Genomic DNA, 24,758 nt, shown 5'->3' on the forward strand with positions numbered 1-24,758 from the left:
ATTTGTGGTGAGTTTGCAAACCACACCATTGCCTCTGTAACAGGTCGGCTCCCTATTTTTCATCATTCTCTCTCAAGCTTCAGTCTGCTCACACAAACTGATGTCCATGCATTACAACCACAAAGTTGCGAGTCTCAGCTCTTTGCCAGGTTTCTGTTAAGCTGATGGAACTACTAAGTCAGCAGTAAGGACTTTATATTGATAATGATATTGATACTGATCAAGTATGGTCTGTATTTTGTCTGGGTCTAGGTGTTTTGTAACCAGACGCCAACTACCTTTCATTGGCGTGAGCATGTCAGCTGTAGCTTCAACACAGGTATATAATATATATATATAGTATATGTGTATAAACAGAGAACGCAGGTTAAGCAGCTGTTGTTTCTTGTGCTAGAATACAGTTCCCTTTAATGCAGTCCACTGTCTGAATATTTTTAATGATATGCAACATGTTGATTGTAAATTAATGTTTGCATGACATTGCAGTACATAAATAATTGTATAAATAAAAGTGCATCAGACAAGAGTTACAGTTGCTCAGAGCAATGACGTAAGGTAATTGAAGACATATTAGGACTTAATTTACAGGTTGAAATAACAAACCTTCTTTACCAAAGATTCTGCTATGTGCGTGTTTGAGTTGAAACAATGATATCTTTATGAATGACATGTTTGGGTGGACGGCCACAAAGAAGCTTTGTTTCCCTGCATGCAACGGGGGCTGCTTTTCGTGCTGATGGCTGCACTGGAGTAAGACAGAATGTTTGACTCATTTAGGTGTGAAGGTCAGAGGTCAGAGGCTTAGGGTGTTGGGATGATTTTTCACATCTGTGAGTTTCTGTCCTCTCAGGCCTGGAGGTTCAAGATACACCCTCCTGTCATGGGTGTGAGGGATTCTGGGGGGTTTTGACTTTTTTTAATGGAAAACCCCTTTAATAAGCAGTACTTTTTGTAAGAAAAACACTATCTGTTGACCTTTTTTTTTTTTTTTTTTACTTTTCTCTCAAAAGATCCAATTACTGATTAATAATTCTAAAATAAAAGTTTCAACTACTTTTTCTTGAAATGTAATAAAATAGACTTAAAGCGGATCTCAAACTAGGGTGAGCATAACTTTTGTAATTACAGGCAGTATATTAAACAGTGTAATTGGTATGAATTTCACTGACTTAGTGCCAGGAAAGTGAGGTTTGGGTCTTTTCCTGATATGAACCAGGTTTCCACTATAAAATGGTGGATGATCATTATAAGATCTGCCTGTGATGTTTCAACTAAGCACTATTAGTAATTTATATTGCAATGTTTAAGATCTTAGGAAAAAGTCTGTCATTGTTAAAAGGGGATTTTGTCAGAATATGTGAATCCTAGCCAAGTGATTCTTGTAACAGCATTTTTTTCATGTACAAAAAAACAGGATACCTAGATTTTATGTGCTTCTCCCATTGAATGCTTTTTTTTTATAATGCCTGTTGACTCACCATAGTCAAAGAGTGACCTTTGATTTCATCTGTCGCACTGAACAAACAAAACAGACTCTTTCAATTACCTGTAGTTTAAACATTATGCAAACCTAAAATATACAGTATAAATGACACTAAAGAGCCCCAAAGAATTCATAGACTATAACAGTCGTTTCATTGACCAGCATGTGTGCTATTCATAGATGAAGTGGTATACCTTGAAACCTGACATCTCAAGCAAGACGTATAGAGTGAGTAAGCGTGAGACATGGAGGGTAAAATAAAATCAACATTTAACACTGTGCTAGATTTCCATTCATCTGCACTGAAGTTCCAAGTCCATCAGTTTTGCCATTGCTCCATCGCTCAGAGGCTGAACAGCAGGCCGATTGTGTTGGGTCTCTCTTAATAGGGAAGCTGTTCCAGAGGCTGTACAGCAAGTGCTAGTTAACATCTGAGGTTGCCTCAGTGAGCCAAGCGTCACTATTGCTATTGCTCTTACTTAGTGGTTTGAACAAACCATTGCCCCTTAAAATTATACTTTGAATAATATTGAAGTTGTATCTAGAGACCAGAATATCACAGAAACTTGAGGGCCTTAGCAGCCAAATAAAAACACCCTGTTGCTTAATGGTTTTCACAGACAGAAAAAAAAAAAATGGATTTGAGCAATATGTCGAATACAATCTATTACCTGTAACATGAGAACAGTGAAGTAATTTGTGGTAATTCCTTGTAAACTTTAAAAGAAACCACTGGCTCCACAGTTGGCTTGAATTCATAAAGCAAGATCTACATGAGGAACGAAGGCATGTCGTAATAAAGTTTAATATTTGTTCTGCTTATGATGCTAGATCTTTAAGTCAGAGAATCATGAACCGAGATTCCCTAATCTCAACAAAACCACAAAGCCTCCTGGGAACTACTGCATATTGTTTTGGATATCCATGTAGCATTTTTTTCCTTTAGGTTTTTTTTGTTATTATTATTATTTATTTTTAGAGAAACACATATGCTTGACTGACTGGATCAGTGGCAAAATGTGTCACACGGCTGCTGAAAAGATCCAAACGCTCTCCTGAGGTGTGCTGGTACGCAGTCAGCCTTCCTCACTGTGATTAATTAGCCTGACAAGCATGTGTGAAGTGATCAGTGCCTGCCAATCCGGACTCTAGTGATATAACCCAGAACGCTACAATGCAGATAAGACTCAACCTGACATGATAAATGCTCAGTTATTTTTGCACAGTCCCACAGCTGACCATCCTCAAAGCTCTCAATGACTATAACTAGACTGTTAACACAACTTTAAGCATGGCCAAACATCCATATTTGGCTACATGTTTACTTTTTGTGTGACTCAAATACAATCCAACATTGCTGCCATATTTGTAATTTTTTACTTGTATAATCATTTGTGTATTTTATTTTAATTGTTATATACACCAACTTTATAGTAAAATTTACAAGGTTGTTTTGTTATCTAGTTCTGTGTTTTTATGTCTGTTAGCAATTAGCTAGTATCTGTTCGCCACATTTTCTGCTACTGCTCTCTGGTACAGATCAAATCAAAGTTTTGAATGACCGCAAACAAATTGTCAAACTGAACATTGCCTCCACATAAATCAACATTGCCTTTTGTATAATTTATAAATCTTTCATATGGTGTCAATGTTTGAAATTGTTCATATTTAGCATAATCAAGGTCTGTTGAATATATCTTTGTTTAGCTTTCTGTTAGCATAGCATCTGTTAACTACTGTTTTATGCTACAGCTCTCATTTGTGATGAAAGCTATTAAATACAGTCGTTAAATGAATTACATCAATACGACTTCCATACAAGTCGTAACAAATTTAGGTTATAACAATGATGTGGAAACATTGTTTTGATGTCCAGTTTTCTTGTCATTATTATAACATTATTTAAAACGTTTCTTACAACATTCTACTAACTTTTCCACCCAAAATATAATGTTATTTGAATGTTTATTTTTTATTTTCTAAAAATGCTAAAATGTCCAGTTTTCTTGTTGTGATTAGAGTGTTATTTAAAGGTTACAAAAAAAATAACTTTCTTAGAACATTCATCAAGTAGCCTACAAATACCATCATAAGTATGTTCTGAGAATGTCAGACTGTTATGAGAATGTACAGTATATCAAATATTAATAACGTTGTGAGATGTTCCATAAACATTACTTTAAGAACATCATCTGAAAGGCGTTTTTTTTGGTCGGCAGGAAATGACTAAAGTGCTGACCATGGCCGTTATGAATGAAGAGCTTGTTTTTGAAGCAGGTGGCCTCCGTTGAATGTGAAAGGCCACTTAGACATCAGAGAACGAGACCTCTGGGCCCATAAAGGCGAGAGACCTCGGCATTTAACACATTCGGATCCATGCACAGGAACAACTGACTCGTGGTAGACCAAACACATCTTTATTTCCAGACTAATGATCCATCAGGAATGCAGTCTATACGGACACCGCTGCTATTACTGAGCGTGGAATGGCTTCTTCAAGAAAAAGACTTGATCAAGAATTTCAGTATAAAAACACCCAAATAAAAACCCATCTGTTGGTCTTTTATAGCCTGTTAGGTCTAGTTCCCGGTGTGAGGAAACTCTCTGAAATTGATTTTCACCTCAGTTCTACTGAAAGATCTCTTTTTCTTTCTTTCTCTATCTGGTCACACTTTTCTCCCAGAAGTGATGATCTGAGGCGAACGAGGAGAGGAGATTCTTTATGTGTGAGTGTGTCGGGATGGGCTGTGGGAAAGGCAGGCGGGTGTTCAGACGGGGTGTGGACTCATGGGAGATTTCTCGCTTGTACTGCCAGTTTCTAAACTTACAGAAGCTCGACTAGCCATGCTCTCATGGTGCAAGAGCGAAAATTATGTGTGAAGTCCTAAGAATACATGGAAACGGAGTAGACTGGACGCTTACCTAATGTCAGTCATTCATAGCACAAAATACTGAATAAACATTAGTGTGACACCCGATCTGTACGGTGCGATTTGCTATTTTAAGCTACATTTGGAGAACTCTCACATATAAGAATGAGTTCATAGAGTTTGTTGGCAACACAACAATCTGTATTTTATCTGATTTTATTCACAGCACCTTGGTTTCCTCTCCAAAAAAAAAAAAATGTAGTGTCACAGTGGACCAGGTTAAGACGAGTGATAAGGTTATACTGAGGCAGAGTAACAAAATCAGTTTATAATCTTAATTACTTTAACATAATATTCTGTAAACTTCTGTAAAAATGGTGTCAGTCAGTACTGTGAAATGTAATGGACAGTTCATGAATAAGTTAATTTGCTTGATACTGCACTCTAAACAGATGGTTAAATGTAAAAAAATATATATATATATTTTATAAACAATATTGTTTTTTTTTTCTAAAATTCAAATATATAATACAGGTGCATCTCAATAAATTAGAATGTCGTGAAAAAGTTCATTTATTTCAGTAATTCGTTGTGATTAGAGTGTTATTTAAAGGTTACAAAAAAATAACTTTCTTAGAACATTCATCAAGTAGCCTACAAATACCATCATAAGTATGTCCTGAGAATGTCAGACTGTTATGAGAATGTACAGTATATCAAATATTAATAACGTTGTGAGATGTTCCATAAACATTACTTTAAGAACATTTTGTTCTAACATTTCTAAACCATAACAAACATTCCGTTAGCTGGGTGTCCATCTGTATATATTTAATAATATATTTATATATTTGTTTCAATACTAAGTCAAATTTAGTAGGCTATTTAGTATTGCACTTGTTAGAATGAGATGTAATAATGGTGGAAGGTGACATTTACTGCATATTTATTATATTTATGTCAACTTTACCAACATCTTCATCGTTAGCTTATCTGTTAGCTACTGTGAGTGACAGATCTCAGGTCGGGTTAATGAAAATGTCCAGTTTTCTTATTGTGATTAGAGTGTTATTTAAAGGTTACAAAAAAAATAACTTTCTTAGAACATTCATCAAGTAGCCTACAAATACCATCATAAGTATGTTCTGAGAATGTCAGACTGTTATGAGAATGTACAGTATATCAAATATTAATAACGTTGTGAGATGTTCCATAAACATTACTTTAAGAACATTTTGTTCTAACATTTCTAAACCATAACAAACATTCCGTTAGCTGGGTGTCCATCTGTATATATTTAATAATATATTTATATATTTGTTTCAATACTAAGTCAAATTTAGTAGGCTATTTAGTATTGCACTTGTTAGAATGAGATGTAATAATGGTGGAAGGTGACATTTACTGCATATTTATTATATTTATGTCAACTTTACCAACATCTTCATCGTTAGCTTATCTGTTAGCTACTGTGAGTGACAGATCTCAGGTCGGGTTAATGTATTAATACCATTACTAATTGAATTAAAGACCCCTGACTTCCTAAACAGCTGTTTTTAGGGGTGGTTAACATTAGCTATGTGCAAAAAGTTACGGTCGAAATCTGGACTTCTGGAAATTCCATTGTTTCTGTATGTGTGGGCTGCAAAACGGGTTGGACGTTTTTGCACCACGCGCCAGCGTCACGTGTTCCATGAGGATTAGGCTAATCATCCCATATAGAAAACATCACAAGTAAAATTAATCATGTTTATAAAGATAAACATGGGTTTATTATAGCCCACTTACAATTTACATTTCAGAGATCATTACAAATAAATTATTAAATGCTAAAACTGAATACATTTAAATGAACAAACTTGGCGTTGCATTTGCAACCATGTGAAAACAGGGGGTGCTGCAGCCCCCTCAGCACCCCTACTTCCCGCGTCCCTGCAGAAGGCCAACAATTCACTAAAAATGTTTTTTTTTTTTATTGGTCTTATGAAGTATTCTAATTTGTTGAGATAGTGAATTGGTGCGTTTTTGTTAAATGTGAGCCAAAATCATCACAATTAAAAGAACCAAAGACTTAAACTACTTCAGTCTGTGTGCATTGAATTTATTTAATACACGAGTTTCACAATTTGAGTTGAATTACTGAAATAAATGAACTTTTCCACGACATTCTAATTTATTGAGATGCACCTGTATTTCAGAAATAATAATTTACTATTGTAAAATTAAAAATGTAACTATTTCAGAAACATTATTATTTTATTATATAGAAACAATATTTCCCTATTCTAAAATTGAAATGTTAAAATATTATGTAAAATATTTCAGAATCAGTAATTCACTTTCCTAAAATGTAAAATGTAACTACTTCATAAACAATATTCTGTTATTCAAAATATTTATAATACTTTTATAATATTTCAGAAACAATAATTGACTATTGTAAAATTTTATAGACATCATTATATTTTTATATAGAAACAGTATTTCCCTATTCTAAAACTGAAATTTTATATATATATATATATATATATACAATTTCAATCAACTGCACTATTCAAATTACCGGTAAAAAACCTGTGAAAAAAACAAACAAGGAAACAAAACAAAAAAAACATAAAAAATTCCTTCATACAGTATTGACATAGTAGATTGGGCTACTCGAAATTCGAAAATTCACTATTTTAGCTTTCAGGAAAAAAACTCACTATTCTAAAATTAAAAATGTAACTAGTTCCAAAATTATTCTAAAATTCAAATGTATAATATTTCAATTCACTATTCTAAAATGAAAAATGTGACTTTTAGAAACAATATTCTAAAAGTCAAAATTTTAAATAATTCAAACTTAAAACTGTTTCAAACTTCACCTTTAACTATTTTAAAAACAGTTTTCACAGTATTCATTTGTGCCTGTCTAATTGGACACCAGCACCTTCTGATGAAAACTATACATGGAAATGCTTCAGAGGCTTGTCAAATAACACCCTTTACGACCCTTGTGAGTAAACGGTAACCGGACTGGAGTGCTGAGAGTGTGTTGAGTACAGTTGCAAACATTTGTACTCATTGTAAAGCCGATTCCATTGTAAGGAACGGCCAGCATCAGCAAATACTCCAGGCTTTGTCCTGCCCTGTATACAGAGAAGCAGACTCACACACACAGATGCTTTTCCCGCTGCAGCTGGACAAATTTGTTGTGGGTTGGATTTTCATGGAGGGGTTTAGAATCTCATTTGATGGAGCCGAAAGCCTCTCATAAACGGTGGTTTCTCGTGCTGCATCCAGCCACATCCTAGGTTTGTGTGTGTGTGTTTGTGGATAGATATGCACATGCATCTGCATTTTTTTTTTGCAACTCATCTGAATTAGTGCAGAATCATATTATGCACACTATCTGATCCATAATGTAGCAATCATTATCAATAAATTGGAATTGTTAAACAATATTGAAATGGGACATGCAGTAATCATTTACTCACGTGCACTTTCTCTGACTTCCCTGAAATTCTGTCCCACACTTAATTGGACAATCACGGAGAACTAACCAAGCAGTATATTTTTATACCTAGCCATATGTTTCATATTTACAGTCATGTACCACAGGAGAGGAAATCAGGCCCTGCTGAAACCTCTGTTTCCTGTCAGCTGTATTAAGTGGTGCTTGTTGTAGCAAATACCACTGTTCATCTCTTTACTTACTGTTCTTCAGTCCAAAACTTTGGTGCTTAACTTATCTCACACTGTTTGTGATACAAACATGAACATGAATTCTGTAGCTTGTTGACGAGAGGCGTGTTAATACTTTTCTAAATGATTGGACATGGAATATTTAGCCTGGAGGACGATAAAACAGGTGAAATATGTTATACTTGCGTTGATTGAGGGACCAGAGCCATATGTAGGGTTCAGAATATCTTGCAACTACTTGGTATTCTGATAGCAATCACCCAGGACACCCTAGCAACCAGCCAGCAACACTATAGCAACCACATACTCATTAGAACACACTAGCAACACTCTAGCAACCACACACTCACCAGAACACACTAGCAACCACTCAAACACCCTAACAACCACCTTCAACACACTAGCAACCCTCTAGCAACCACCACCTTTAACACGTTAGCAAACCCTTTAGCAACCACCCGAACACCCTAACAACCACCTTCAACACACTAGCAACCCTCTAGCAACTGCCCAAACACCCTAACAACCACCTTCAACACACTAGCAACCGCCCAAACACCCTGACAACCACCTTTAACACACTAGCAACCCTCTAGCAACCACCACCTTTAACACGTTAGCAAACCCTTTAGCAACCACCCGAACACCCTAACAACCACCTTTAACACACTAGCAACCCTTTAGCAACCACCACATTTAACACACTAGCAACCCTCTAGCAACCACCCAAACACCCTAACAACCACCTATAACACACTAGCAACACTCTAGCAACCACACACTCACCAGAACACACTAGCAACCATCTAGCAACCACTCAAACACCCTAACAACCATCTTCAACAAACTAGCAACCATCCAAACATCCTTACAACCACCTTTAACACACTAGCAACCACTCAAACACCCTAACAACCACCTTCAACACACTAGCAACCCTCTAGCAACCACCCTAACAACCACCTTCAACACACTAGCAACCACCCAAACACCCTAACAACCACCTATAACACACTAGCAACATTATAGCAACCACACACTCACCAGAACACACTAGCAACCATCTAGCAACCACTCAAACACCCTAACAACCATCTTCAACAAACTAGCAACCATCCAAACATCCTTACAACCACCTTTAACACACTAGCAACCACTCAAACACCCTAACAACCATCTTCAACAAACTAGCAACCATCCAAACATCCTTACAACCACCTTTAACACACTAGCAACCACTCAAACACCCTAACAACCACCTTCAACACACTAGCAACCCTCTAGCAACCACCCTAGCAACCACCTTCAACACACTAGCAACCACCCAAAAGAAAAACTATCAACCACCTTTAACACACTAGCAACCCTCTAGCAACCACCACCTTTAACACGCTAGCAAACCCTCTAGCAACCACCGAACACCCTAACAACCACCTTTAACACACTAGCAACCCTCTAGCAACCACCACCTTTAACACGCTAGCAAACCCTCTAGCAACCACCGAACACCCTAACAACCACCTTTAACACACTAGCAACCCTCTAGCAACCACCACCTTTAACACGCTAGCAAACCCTCTAGCAACCACCGAACACCCTAACAACCACCTTTAACACACTAGCAACCCTCTAGCAACCACCACCTTTAACACGCTAGCAAACCCTCTAGCAACCACCGAACACCCTAACAACCACCTTTAACACACTAGCAACCCTCTAGCAACCACCACCTTTAACACGCTAGCAAACCCTCTAGCAACCACCGAACACCCTAACAACCACCTTTAACACACTAGCAACCCTCTAGCAACCACCCAAACACCCTAGCGACCACCCAAAAATGCCCTAGCAACCACATTGAACACACTAGCAATCACCTAAAACACTGTAGCAGTCACCCAGAACAAACTAGCAATTGTCCCCCCCACTTCAGGTTCAGCGGTGCGCATAGAAACGCTCTATCACAGTGCGTGAGTACCGCATTGAGATGTCTTGGGCTTAAATGGCTTAAAATTACTTTAAGGTTTAAACTGACAAGACTTAAAACACGTGAGAATGAAAAACTTTCTCGAGGAAGCAGCACTGGCCTGATCGTTAAGATAGTTTTGGGGGGCTAAGGTGACAGATAGTGGGGCTGAAACCCACCTAAAAAGGGTTTAGAACCGCCCCTGGTATAGCGTGCGTAATTATACTGAAACATAAATATATAACCAGTTTACCAGATTTAATGTGATGGCTGAGCCTGTTTCTGAGATAACAACATGCCAATCCGTGGTTGGGCCCCACAGGTTGAAAACCCCTGCCCTAGAGACCACCTTGAACATAGTAGCCTTTAGCTATCGCCTAAAACAGTGTTTCTTAACTGGTGGGCCTTGACCAAAATGTGGGTTGCAAGACCATTTTGCGTGGGTTGTGAAGTGAGTAGTCAAAGAAACAACAACAAACGTAATTCTTTGTTTGTGATGCTTTTATTTTGAAAAACGTGCATGAAAGCTGTTGACACTTCTGATGAGAAAAATGCTAATTCAATATCTGCGGTCAGATGAGATGTTGCCAGGCTATATGTCAGTGTCATTATTCATTATAACAAGTGAAGTCAAGTCACCTTTATTTAAATGGCACTTTATACAATACTGATTGTGTCAAAGCAGCTTTACAGTGTCAAACAGGAAAATAGTTTGTCAATTGTGGCTGTCGCCGGCCAATGAGTTGGTGTTTTTTCAATGTATGCTTCAGACACGGGTCACGACGAGGCGTTCCCCCATAGCCACCCCTAGAGGACGCAGTTCGAAGTTCCCATGAAAGGGAACTAGTTTGGGACTGCTATTAAATAGCTTTACCTATCAAATATATAAAATAAACTTGCTTGGTTTTGTAAATTAATTCCTAATTAATTAATTCCTAATTTGTTAGGAATTAGGTCAAACTGCTAAAAAAATTGGATCACGGCTTAATGACCATGTGAAAATGTGGGTCCTATGGCCAAACCAGTGGAGAACCACTGGCCTAAAACACTGTACAAACACCCAGAACAGACTAGAAACCATCTAGCAACCACCCAAAACACCCTAGTGACACACTAATAACCCATTAACAATCACCTAAAACACTGTAGTAATCTCCCAGAATACACTAGCAACACTCTAGCAACCACTCAAAACACCCCAATGACCACACAGGACACTTTTGCAGACATTACTTTCACAATCACATAGTAACACCTCAGAATTCACCCCAAATGACAAAGCAGCTGTGTACAGTTCCAAAACTGAAGTAATCATCCACAACACCTTAAAAACAAAGGACTTGGCAATCACTCAGTCACCCATAAAACATGTAGCAGTGTCCTAGGAACACCTTTTCAACCACATATAATACCATAGGAACCGCTTAGTCACACCCTGAAACCATCCAGAAGCCCCTAGTATTTAGCTGATGTGTTTGGAAAGATCTTTAGTATAGGATCTCTTGTATGTAAAAAAGGGGATTTTCTTCTATGTGTATTTGATATAATGTCACATTTAAGAGTGTTGTTAGTCAGCCACCCTGAAGCTGTAAATGTGCTGTAATAAACGTAAATCACAGACACCATGAAGAGGGTGTTTACTATAAACAAACGTTTAGCTTTTGTCTACTGGAATTTATGATGCCAGTGTTCGTGAATGTCTGAGGAGTCATTCCCATAGTGCTTTACTCTTACCACACTGTGGTATTATAAACAGACTGTATTCATGAAGGCTGGAGCCACCCTCATCTGTAAAAGTCTCGAATCTTCACCCTGTACATGACAGAAGCAGAAAGCATGGGCTTATCTAGAAACTGGCCCTGTGGGTAGAAAAGCACTTCTAAACATTCTGGATGGAGACTTTTAGTCGCTTAAAGGAATAGTCCGGGTTTAGTACAAGTTAAACTCCATCGACTGCATTTAGACGTAGACGTAAATGGGGCCAATATTTGGAGGATGTAACAGCAGCAATGTGAAGCTTATAATTTTATCAAAGCACTTAGATTTATGTTAAAACTTATGTATTATTTAAGCTGTAAAGCTGTTTGGGGTTTACAGCATTATGTTTTAAAAGCGACAAAACTTTACAATTGGATAGAACTTTACATAGAAAAGGTTAGTAAATGATATTTCACGCTAAAATAATCTTAACTTGCATGTTTTTTACATCTTGTGGCTGTGGTATTGAAACTAGCTACTTTTCCATCCAAAGGTGCGATTTTAACTGTATGTGATATTAGAATATAGCATACAACATTTTTGAATGAGCACTGTTACCATCCCATGTGTTTTTTTTTATGCAGTATCCCAAAATATTTAACATACACTTCCCTACTGTACAGTATGTGAAAAACAGTACACTAAAAGAGTAGTATGTTCGAATACATAATATTTGGAAAACAATGGACGAAAATGACTCCAGTAACCTATTACATCGGCCAAGATTCAATGGAAACTTGACTATCCCATGCGGCCATGGGAAAGGAGGCATGAATGGCAGCGAAGTGACACAATTGATGCAGTAGGGCACAAGACAAAGCCAACATAACAAATGTAGTATGAATGAATTGTATTCACTACACATATCAGGCACATTTCATACAGAACATACTTTTTTGGTTGCGATGTAAGTCCTTCATCAAATGTAGTATCTACCAAATAGTAGTATGCGATTTTGCTTGCAGCAAGTATTTAAATGATTAAGAAGCAGCCCCATTCACTTCCATTGTAAGAGCCTCACTGTAACTAACATTTTTTAGGGAAAGGAGGGAGAGGTGGAATTTTTTATTTTATTTATTTATTTTGTGTGTGTGTGTACCTGGTATTTATCACGTTATGGGGACCAAATGTCCCCACAAGGATAGTAATACTAGTAAATTTTGACCTTGTGGGGACATTTTTGAGGTCCCCATGAGGTAATAAGCTTATAAATCATACAGAATGAGTTTTTTTGAGAAAGTAAAAACGCACAACGTTTCCTGTAAGGGGTAGGTTTAGGGGTAGGGTTAGTGAAGGGCAATAGCACATACAGTTTGTACAGTATAAAAACCATTACGCCTATGGAATGTCCCCATAAAACATGGAAACACAACATGTGTGTGTGTGTGTGTGTGTGTGTGTGTGTGTGTGTGTGTAGCCTCAAATCCTAACCATTGACCTCAACAAGTTCACAGATGGGATAGAGATCCGTCTTTCCTGTGAAGATCCTTCCAAAAATCAGAAACAGGACTAACAATATTGCTTTGTTTTTGCTTCTCTGGTAGGGTTCCTTGCTTGTTTCCTTTTCCTTGGCAGGACTCTCACCCCTGAAGGCCAAAGCAAAGCTTTGTCCAGGACTACAAAGAACCAGTGAGAAACTTAACTGCACAAGTTTCCCCTTCCTTGATCGCTCTGTTTTTCCTGATCCTTCCATATGGACAGGAAGTCACTACTGGAGACACCTCAACTAAATCAACCAATGATGGCTCAGCAAAAAAACTAATTTAGAGAAGAAAAGTGTAGCATGAAGTCATGACCGTTACCTAAACAAAACTCACTATGACTCACTAAGTCCAAAACATCTCAACAAGACTGGAAATATGAAGAGAACTGAGCAGATAATTTCATGTTACATAACTGTAACAATTCTTTATCTGCTATAAATCATTGCTTTAAAAAAGCCATCCTGGTCTTACGCAATCGTTTAATTAGGCAGACGGTCAGATTAAAGTGTAGAACACGCTGCTTCACTCTGAGAACTGGGAAATTCCTATGAACTCATCAAGACTGAACCACCAGGTTGTTCTAGAAATCAGTATTGTGGATGTGAGAGGAGATGTTTACAGAGGAAGTGACTGTCCTAACCTTGTGCAACCTCTGTTATCAAAGACAACACCTTGGAGACAATAAGAAACAGTTCTAGTCACCAGTGGTTATTGTTCTAGTGATTTCTGTTCAAATGTAATTCAGTAGAAAGTGACGTTTATTAGTATGTTATTTGGATTTAGTCGTAAAGTGTTTCACAATTGCAGAATTGAATCTATTGAGCTTGCTAATTCTCACATTTGTTTGTGTGATCCTCCCTGAAGCATGTAAACTTTAGAATTAGTTTGTTTGGAATTGCTTTAACGTTTATGGTGGGGTTATGGATCATAATGGCGCCTTTGTTTTTCTGATCTCGTCAGAGACTGCGGTTTTGAAAGTGGTAAATATGGCAAATGAACAGCTGTTTTTGTGTAGAACAAGAAAAGTTTCTTTTGAATCTGAACTTGGAAAAAATGGTAAGATGTCCCTCCATAGACAATTTCCATGTTTAAATTTAAATTTGGTTTAATGTCCACAGAAGACCATTTCTTGCATTGGCTGTCAGGGAGACTGTAAGGACTTGTTTTGGATTAAGGTGCGGCCACATTAACAACATTTCACAAAAATGACCAAAAAGGATATATGAAGACAGAAGCCACTTTCAAACCAAGCAGCTTTCTTTTGCCTAATGTGTGCATTTCATTGTAAATTTAAAAGTAATGTTACTTGACTAGTTACTTGAAAAAAGTAATCTGATTACATAACTCACATTACTTGTAATGTGTTACCCCCAACACTGATTGAAATAAATGGAGTTTATCCAGAAAATGTCACCAAGCGATTGTAATTGTGACCACAATGGTAAAAGTGTCATTAACACTTTGTCTTGATGAGTTTCTTGTCATTGTATTTTAGGAGTTCTGTCACTTCCGGCTCATTTCAGTCCGTACACAGAGGGACGTCAGACGGGGTTGGAGAGCAGAGAGGATGCGTACGCTGAACTGGAGTTGCGGACACTCGAACAGGCCTTACTGGCTACATGTGTGGGCAGCATCTCCGAACTGAGTGAGTGTCTGACTTCCTTCCTGTCTGTCTGTTATGTCTGATACATACTCTTGGTTTTATCTGTTTCACTCTCTCCTGTCCATTATGAAACATACTGAATCATTTACAACTCAGAAAGGTCACATTTAAGCTACAGCTTAAGAGAAATTTGGACACGCTAGAATCTTTCAGTTTGATGCTTACCATGAATGTCACATCCTGAATATTGAATGCAATTTTTAATTGCTTTTTATATTTATAACTTTGCTTTTTGTATTTTTATTAAAACTTTTTATTGCTAAGGTTTGGATTCAGTGTTAATAGTGAAAATAATAGTGCATCAAATAATAGGGCAAAATGAAAAATTGCTGTTGTGGCAATTTTCTATTTCAATAAAGGTATGAGACAAAAGTATTTTGAAGATTTATTTTCTTGCAAGAAATGTCAACAGTCATACAGATTGGCTACAGAGTGTGACAAAGAGGCAACATCCCAACTCAACATTTATACCTTCATCAAATCCAAATGCTTTGATTTCATTCAATCATAATGCATATTCAACATATATATCCATTTAAGGTGGCTAACTATGTCCTCCAGATTCGTTTCTAAGAAGCCAAGACGTCTAAAAAGCTGACATAATATTTTCCTGTCTCACCCTTGTCTTGCACTTAGATTTCCTGTTATCTCTCATCTCATGACAAACTTAAGCACATTAATGAGGCATTTAAAAAAGAAAGAACACTCTTTAGTAGAGTAAAGCAAATAACACTACTAATAATATGAATATAGAATAAAATTTCCTCCACAATTGCAAATTGAACAATAATAATAATAATAATATGCACAAAATACATACAAATATAAAATATGCAAACAAAGTATTTAATTATTTTATTTATTTTATTTTGCATATAATTTCGCATATTTTATATACTTATACTATTTATATGCATGTTATTTTGCATATATATTTTCAAAGTATAAGCAACATAAAATAATGAAATTATATTATGTTATAATATTATTATATTAAATTACATATAATTTAATATACTTTGATTAGGGGTGTAACAGTTCACAAAATTCACGGTTCGATACGATTTTGGTACATTTTCGATACGGACGATTTCTTACGTCGCAATGTTGGAAATATTTTTGTTTTAAACCATGAAGGCAAGCCAATGGATATCACATAAGCAACGTACAAATTTCGTGCAAGAGTTATGCCGGTGAACGTCTTAATCTTAGTCAATTCACGATGCAGAAAGTGAAAGTAAAAACGGAATGACGGAGCTTTCAGCATCTGACGCCGCATATTCTCTCAGAGACGACGAGAGACGAATCTACTTCAACATATGCTGATAACGGTATATAGCTAACTGTTTTCATTTATTCCCTTAATATTTCTCTTGTGGCCCATACATAGTGAAAAAAAGACAATAAACGTATTTCGTGTTAAACAGGTTGTTTTTGAAAGTTGGTGCTTGATATAGGCTAAAGCTTTTTATTCATTGATTTTGATTTTTAAATTGATGACTGCTGAGTTAATATTTTAATTATAGGCCTATAATTCATTGTATATAGACCTGTTTTAAAATACATTTTTTTAACATTTTAATCGAGGAGTAAATAGCCTAATCTTTTGTTATCCTCACAGCGCGTCAGTTATGCGGTAGCTAATATTGCGGGGCAAATTAATTGTAATTTTAATTTAATAATAAAAGTAACTTCATAATAATAATAATAATAATAAATAAATCCTAATAAAAATAAGAATGTAACAGGCCTATATTAATTGGAAATGTCAAATATCTTAATATTGCCAATAATTGTTGTTTTTAACAATATCTCTGGCTATTGTTGATACAAGATCATCGTCTTTCGACGCACCCCAGCAAGAGGAGGTTATCGCGGGGCCTTTCGCAGTGCGTGCCCTGCGTGCCCGTCCACTAGACAGCACGTTGCCCGTTACGTCGTTTGGGCTGCCTTGTTGAGCGCAGTGGCACTGAGACCATTATATTTCACACACTTAAAGCTCTTTTAGTTTCCATATATAATAGGATTAGTCCAACGACTCGTTCGGTTTGTAATGCGTATCAAACTGAAAGCCTTGGTTCAATACGAATGTGTATCGTTACACCGCTAACTTTGATACAAAATTGTATACATATGGCAAATTATAAACTACACAATTTTACTATTTTAGGTATGTCACTACCTGTCACAGTGCTCGCGTTGACACTCAACAGAGTCAAGATTGCTGCAAGTTTCGTATAGAGACACAATTGCTTGGTGTTATCCCTGCAAACACAACATGGAAAAGGAGATAATGCGGATGCTGTTTATCTTTCCGGTCTGATTAGCCTATTATTTTATGCTCTGAATAAACACCACTATTTCGTTCCCAAAGAGGAGGCATGTTTGCTTTGTAAATAGAATGATCTGTGACGGAAATAGAGAAAAAAATGCACAAAAAGAGTCTGGAAGTCAACTAAAAGTCTTTTGGTGCCTTAAGTGCCTCATGTCTGTTATCCTAGATAATTCCTGCAGGATGTTATGGTGTTATTAGAAACTCTTCTATCAGGATTGAAGGAAGATGAACCGCTTTTCCAGTGTCTCCTCTGACTTCATGATGCCTGACTCATCTGCACTGAAATGAAGCATGTCTGTTTCAACACAGTTCCCTTGATAAAAGCAACATCTGGTCTGGGATTTATTGTCTGAACTGGATTTTATATAAGCGGAAAGCTGAACAAATGCAATTTAGCTGAACGTTAAAGTGTAAATACAAAGATTACAGTGCCTTATTCAGCAAAAGTCTAACTATCAGTTCATTGTACAGTGTTTTGGTTCCCTCCTCACACAAGTTTACATTTGAAAATGGGATATTTCCCTTGCCGTGAAGGAGTTCCTTTGTTGGCATGGGTTTTACCTGTGTTTACCCATCATGCCACAGGCCCACCGGTGGCATGGCTGGTGGCTTAAAATTAGGCCAAAACAAAGAAGGCATGAATTTCCTACTGCAAAAACTGAACACTTTGCTGCTTGTCTCCCACAGCACAAGGGCACGTTCATGCAGGCCAAACGTTCAGAAGAACATTAGCAATCACACACAGTCTCAATGAATTTAGTGAGAGCTGTCTTTGTGCACTGCTTGTGATGTTGGCGCCTCCTCACGGGCTCTCATGTAGGTTTGATCCAGCTGTACCCAGGAGACCGGCGGACAGTGGGGCATCTATACGTCCTCAGCTGCCCTGGAATGCTGGATGCAAATGGGGCATCTACTACACAAACTAAAATGTAGGATTTGGTCAATCCCACAAATGTGGGACCAAATGTGAAAAATTTTCTGTTGTTGGTAGCACTTTCAATCTGATTTTAGAGGGATGTTTGAAAGGCTAGAGCCGTAAGGCCCATATATATTTCAGTCGAAATCAAAGAACGAACTGAAGTAACGACATTTCGTATGGAATCGAACCAAAATAAAGTTCATTTTGAGTTTGTTCCAGGAGTTCGAAACAGCTTGCCAAAACAAATTTTATAGAAAAGTTTTCTCAAGCTGGTAAACACCTTCAAACTACCACCGGCTTATAGTGATTATGTAATAGGTAAGCAAAGTCAAAGTGGAATTGAAGATGAACTGATGTGATGTCATTTCGAACAAAATCAGACCAAAATGAAGTTTGTTTGGAGTTAATTTTGGGAGTTCAAAATGGCTAGCCAAAGTGAAATTTACAGAAAACTTCACTCCAGCTGGTAAACACCTTCTAATTACCACTGGTCTATGCCGATTATGTAATAGGTAAGCAAAATCAAAGTGGAATTCAAGATGAACTGATGTGATGTAATTTCGAACAAAATCAAGCCAAAATAAAGTTCTTTTGGAATTCGCTTTGGGAATTTGAAACAGCTTACGAAAGCAAACTTTATGGAAACGTTTGGTCTGGCTGGTTAATACCTCTGAACTACCACTGGTGATTATGTAATAGGCAAGCGGAGTCAAAGAACAAACTGATGTGACGTCATTTGAAAATTAGGCCAAAACGAGTTTCATTAGTAGTTCATTTCAGGAGTTTGAAACAGCTTGCCAAAGCAAACTTTAAGGAAAAGGTGGAATTCAAACTAGTACTGGTCTATAGTGATTATGTAATAGGCAAGTAAAATAAAAAAATAAAAAATTGATGTGACATCATTTCGAACAAAATTAGGCCAAAACAAAGTTCGTTTGGAGTTTGTTGTGGGAGTTTGAAACAGCTAGCCAAAGTAAACTTTACAGAAAACTTTACTCCAGCTGGTAAATGCCTTCTAATTACCACTGGTCTATGCCAATTACGTAATAGGTAAGCAAAATCGAAGTGGAATCCAAGATGAACTGATGTGACGTCATTGCGAACAAAACCAGGCCAAAACGAAGTTCATTTCGAATTTGTTTCAGGAATTTGAAACAGCTTACCAAAGCAAACTTTCTGGAAAAGTTTGCTCCAGTTGGTAAACACCTTCAAACTACCACTGGTCTGGGGCTCCGCCTTCTTTGAGGTGGAAATGTTCCCCGATTCATTTTCTTCTGATCGGTCCATCGAGTAAAAACGTGAACACAGTGGAGAGCTGCTTTATAGTAGAACCTGAAATTAAAATTCTAACTTAAAGTGACACTGACTTTCATGTTTTTCAGGTTTAAAACTGGAAAGCTTGTTTTAGAGTTACCTATTGTATAAAGTGCTACATAAATAAACGTGACTTGACTTGACCGGAGTCCCGAATTGCAGAGCTCACGTGGCTATCAGATGCTTTCTTAACTGCTGCTTTCTCACCCCTGTCTTTTTTGTTGTGTTTATTTTGTTATGGAGAGGAAAGCACACAACACATATTTACATATTCATCTAAATGCTGCTCCCACAAGCGTAGGGGTGTTCACTGACATTAAACTGCTGCTCAGGTATTTCGAACTTCTTTTTTACCCTAAGCGAAGAACAAAAAAGAACTTCACGGTGAGTATATTGGCCTTTAAATTGCAACAAGTAGGATGTTGTATTTAATATCTCTAGTCCAATCGCACTGATATCAGCCTTCGGGGCAAGGATTAATAGCAAAGCCCCGAACTTCCTGATTGCTTCATAAATTCTCTTCAGACTCTTTGTAGGGCCTGGCAGAACACAAAAGAGCCCCTAATGCTGCAAGTTTGGCATCTTTCAGATCATAACAGACGATTCTTCCTACTCGCAAACCACTCTGTGGTTTGAAAATGAACCCAAGGGGTCATTACCACAAATGAAGTCTACATGTTCCCACAATTGCGTGGCCAGCCCACAACTTTGCTTCTCAAGTTAGTGTTAGACCAAGACATGCATTGAATCCTGATCAGTGTATCCATATGTAGTTTACTTAGTACCTGGACTGTTTCCTACCATGTGTTGAGAATCCAATTTTCATTGGATGTCTTGTTGGTGCAATTGGAATCGGAATGTTTATATGTTGTGGAACTGTGAGATCCATGAGGGAAAGACATCAGCAGGTGGGTGTTTCATCCCCAAAGCTGCTTAGAGGAGGCACGTGTGCTGACTCTCTCACATTTACTTTCCACATTAGCTATGAAGGCCAGTTTTCTGGTTTTTGGTTTCAGGTAGTGTCCATGGTCTTATTAGCTTCTGACTGAGCTCTGGTGATCATTTGATATCTGGGTCAATGACAAATAAGACTAAAAGAGATAACAAATCTTGTAAAAAAAATAGTGTACTTTTTGTGTTCATGTTGGTTTTATATGTTTTTTTTTAACCAACATTATTTATTCATAAATATTTTTTCATTAATCTGGGCAACTTATTTTATTAAAATGAATAAATTAATGCATTTGTAAATTTATATTATAAATAAATACTTTTTTCTCCATGGTGGTTGCACCACATGACTTGGATTTTTCAGATGTTTGTATAATGATTTAAGTTTCAGTGACTTATGAAAAAATGTAAATTCTTTCATTCTATTAATGAGGCTTTTTTTTTTTCATTATGATATCAGGACAGTTGGACCACCCTGACATTTTTGACCTTATGCTCACACACACAAAAAAAGTTGTGATTAAAAACTTTGAAAATAATAATCATAGACAACGTGTATTCAAGACATTTTATGTACAAAGTGCATTTTATTAAATTAGATTAATCTCTTATTAGAATGTTCTGAATCAAATATCTGAAGTTTTTGATCCATTGTTTGTCATCATCAGGTGACCTGGTGTCACGGGCCATGCACCATATGCAGCGCCTCAGTTCTGTTTGTCATGGGCTCAGTCCTGCACGTCATGCCCGCCAGCAGCCCGTTTCCTGGTCTCCAGATGCCCTCCACACTCTCTACTACTTCCTGCGATGCCCTCAGATGGAGTCCATGGAGAACCCCAACCTGGATCCGCCCAGGATGGCCCTGAGCAAAGAAAGGTGAGCCTCATTACTATTCCCCTACCATTAATCCAGTCTCCAATTCACACAATGGGTGCTAAGCTAATTAACAGCCCAAACCCCTAATGGCCCATTGATATGTAAATAAACTCTGGAAATCACACAGCCTGAAGGTACTTTAAAGCTGTTAATGATATAGTGGAAATGTGAGGAGCTCCTTAAACTCCTTTTCCAGCTGCTGTTTCCTGGAACTTCATTGTAATTTGTTCTTAAAGAGAGATTGGTTTTAAGAGCGGGTCATTAGCTGTCCTGTCTTGCTGCAAGGATGTCCTCAGGGTATTACCTGCTTGCTAAAGGTAATTACAAAGGTTTATGTTATGCAGGGTTCAGTTACAGGTGTACTGTAAATATTGGCTTTTGGAAGGATGCCTGTTTGTGGGATACAAAAACTAGGTGCAACTGTGTTGAGGCAGTTACTTGACAAGCTAAAGGCAACTTTAATTTGAGGCAATCAAACAACAGTAGTTAGAATTTTGAAAAAGGAGTCAGCTATAACAAAAGCTTCATTGAAGCCATTTTAAGGGACAATTCACTGCCTCCGCTCACTCAGCAGGACTTAAATATTAGCAATGTACAGTGTTGGGCAAGTTACTTCCAAAATGTAATACATTATATATTACTTATTACTGCCTTTTGAAAGTAATTAGTTACATTACAATATTACTGTCTCTGAATTGTAATGTGTTACACTACTTTTGAGTTACTTTCACTTTCAAGCACAAACCGCAATTACATTCAGAAATAATAGCGGTAAATAAAGCGGAATGTTATAGGCCCTAATGAACAAGCAATAAACACAATAGCAAGCCTATAGGCTATGTTAGTTCTCCTCACTCCACAACAAATCCTTTAAATTTAACGTTATTCAGAACAAAACAAGAATGAAAAATATAAATTGCTAAACAAGCCAAAACTAATTAATTTAAAGCGAAACTGAAAGCAAACGCCTTTGTTCTCATGCAGCCTACCTCTATCATTCGGCACGAATCCAAATGTTTCCATATTCGCGATGTATTTGAATGCTAAACTATTATTTACTATGTAAACCATGCTTTTGTACTTAATACGCTTTCCGCAAAAAAACAAACAAAAAAAAACCACTCTTCACATGAACAAATATGTGCTTGGCCCGAGCTCAGGCTGAACGTCACGGATTGTACGGACAATTTTAATTAACCAGTGTATCTATATTTGGTTGACTGTATTTTATTCTGATAATGAACGGCTGCAACGTTTGCAATGCTGTATGTGTGTGCGTGAGGCGCTGGCGCGATCGAACAGCGGAAACATAAAATACTCCGTAATTTTTGGTCATACAGATCCTTCGAAACTGCAATGTGTTTACTTTTATTTTAGGATGCGCTTGTCATCTCGGTTTCCTTTCCGTGAACTTTTGCAGAGCGCCACGCCACAAAAATGAACCAAAAATTCAGCAGCATATTTTACTCAGTCTTTTTTCTTTCGTTTTGTTAATCTGTTAATTATTTAAGTCAATATATATTTCGCGTATTAATTCCTTTTATATGTAGACTATTATTTAATAAAAACATATTGTTATTTTTAGTTAAACTTAATTTTTGTTGCTCGTCTGCGCTCGTCCGCCGCATTCTTTCTCTTCTCCGACCCCGCAGTATGGGTTTCCTTTCCATTAACTTTTGCAGAGCGCAGCGCCACAAAAATGAACCAAAGTCAGCAGCATATTTTAAATTTTTTTTTTTGTACTTTTTTTTTTTTTACAGCAGCATATGTCTTTTTTCTTTAGTTTTGTTAATCTGTTAATTATTTAAGTCAATATATATTTCGCGTATTAATTCCTTTTATATGTAGACTATTATTTAATAAAAACATATTGTTATTTTTAGTTAAACTTAATTTTTGTTGCTCGTCTGCGCTCGTCCGCCGCATTCTTTCTCTTCTCCGACCCCGCAGTATGCCCATCTCACAAATGTAGAATCTGTCTCAGTCATCTCAACCATCGAATTACAGCAACAGGAAATAGACAAAATATTTTACCCGAGGAATTTATTGTCTGGTGCTGTCCTGCGGTGTTGGTAAATAAATTCACCACTTAATTTTGAGTTAAAATATGTTGTTGTAACGTGCGTGCGTTACTGAGATTGTAACGAGTAATAATATTACCCAAATTTTATTAGTAATGCGTTATATTACTGCGTTACAGCAAAAAGTAATATACTACTGTAATATCGTTACTTTTGTAATGCGTTACTCCCAACACTGGCAATGTAGCATTTTGTCTACTTTTTGTTGTGAACTCTTTGAGATGCCTTATTTTGACATGTAATACATTTCACGTTTAAGTGCAACAAACTTTAGCAAAATCAGCCCAAAAACAACTACTTTCATGATAAATGAGTCACACAGGTACAACAATTTCTGGAAGCTCTACTGCTGCATCCAGAAACAAAGTAAATCCAGGCCTTCATCAATGGGCTCAGATGTTTGTTTCCTTCTTTGATGTGTTGCTGCTGAATGCCAAGCACAATTGTACACATGTTGTGATTGTGTGTATATGTATGTGTACAATTATCCAGTTGTATGTTGAGTAAGTAAAGGGCAAATCTTGATATTTGGCTACAGCTGGTTTGCTTGTGTAAGACCTTCAATTAACAAACCTAAGTGGAAAACAACAATGGAGCCTTACTGCCGACTCCAGGACTCCAATCATGAATTTTTCTTAACGATCGTGCCAGGAAAGATTTCCAGCAATATTGCTGAGAGCTTGTGTACATGGTGGAGTAGCAGAATGGGATACAGATTGTGCTTCAGTCCTGGCAGTAATTACAGTAAAGGCTCGGTCTCCTCAACATGCCTTCTATTGCAAAGTCTATAAAACCTTTGCTTGAATTGAAACCACAATGGCACACATGCGTACTGTGTGGTCCTAACAGAGGCCTGTAAATGGAAAGGGGGTGTTACGGATCCAGTGAAATTTGAATATGTGAGCTAGAGGTTGATTTATGACAGGTAAGTGTCTCCTACTGAGTGGGTGGAGAGAGAGGGAGGAAAGGGTCAGAAAGGTGAATGGGAGTGCTGGGTGGTAAGTGGTCGCACATCAAGGAGGCACTGTAAGATGAGAGGGGTGGAAGGTATGCTGACCCCAGATCAGGACAGAGAAGACAAGACACATCCTTACATACGGACTAACTGGCGAACATTTTCATATTAAGATGACGTTAACTTCAGAGTTCAGAGTAGTTAACTACTAAGTGAACTTGTTTGAACCTCATTTTAGAAACTTCCAACTACTTCTAAGAATACATATTTCTGTGAATAAGTACACCACTATGTCAGGTCTCTTTGCACACTAAACAAAAACGATTCACTAACATGTCTAGTATTAGATTCTTAAAACATTTATGTATTTTATTTCTGTTTGGCCATGTTTTATCTCACCTGCTGAAAAAAGTGAG

General features: G+C 37.2%; 1 protein-coding gene across 1 annotated transcript in view; it reads left to right on the forward strand.

Moving 5' to 3' along the window:
* Positions 1–24,758, forward strand: part of LOC107688574 (ankyrin repeat and BTB/POZ domain-containing protein 2-like) — a 64,907-nt gene that overhangs the window by 17,216 nt on the left and 22,933 nt on the right. Inside the window, exons 3-4 of the mRNA XM_016486278.1 lie at positions 14,744–14,893; positions 21,099–21,306. Coding sequence (XP_016341764.1) covers positions 14,744–14,893; positions 21,099–21,306 — 358 coding nt within the window. The remainder of the gene's footprint in view (positions 1–14,743; positions 14,894–21,098; positions 21,307–24,758) is intronic.

The sequence above is a fragment of the Sinocyclocheilus anshuiensis genome, unplaced genomic scaffold (assembly GCF_001515605.1).
Source record: "Sinocyclocheilus anshuiensis isolate Anshui unplaced genomic scaffold, SAMN03320099.WGS_v1.1 scaffold521, whole genome shotgun sequence".
Lineage (NCBI taxonomy): Eukaryota > Metazoa > Chordata > Actinopteri > Cypriniformes > Cyprinidae > Sinocyclocheilus > Sinocyclocheilus anshuiensis.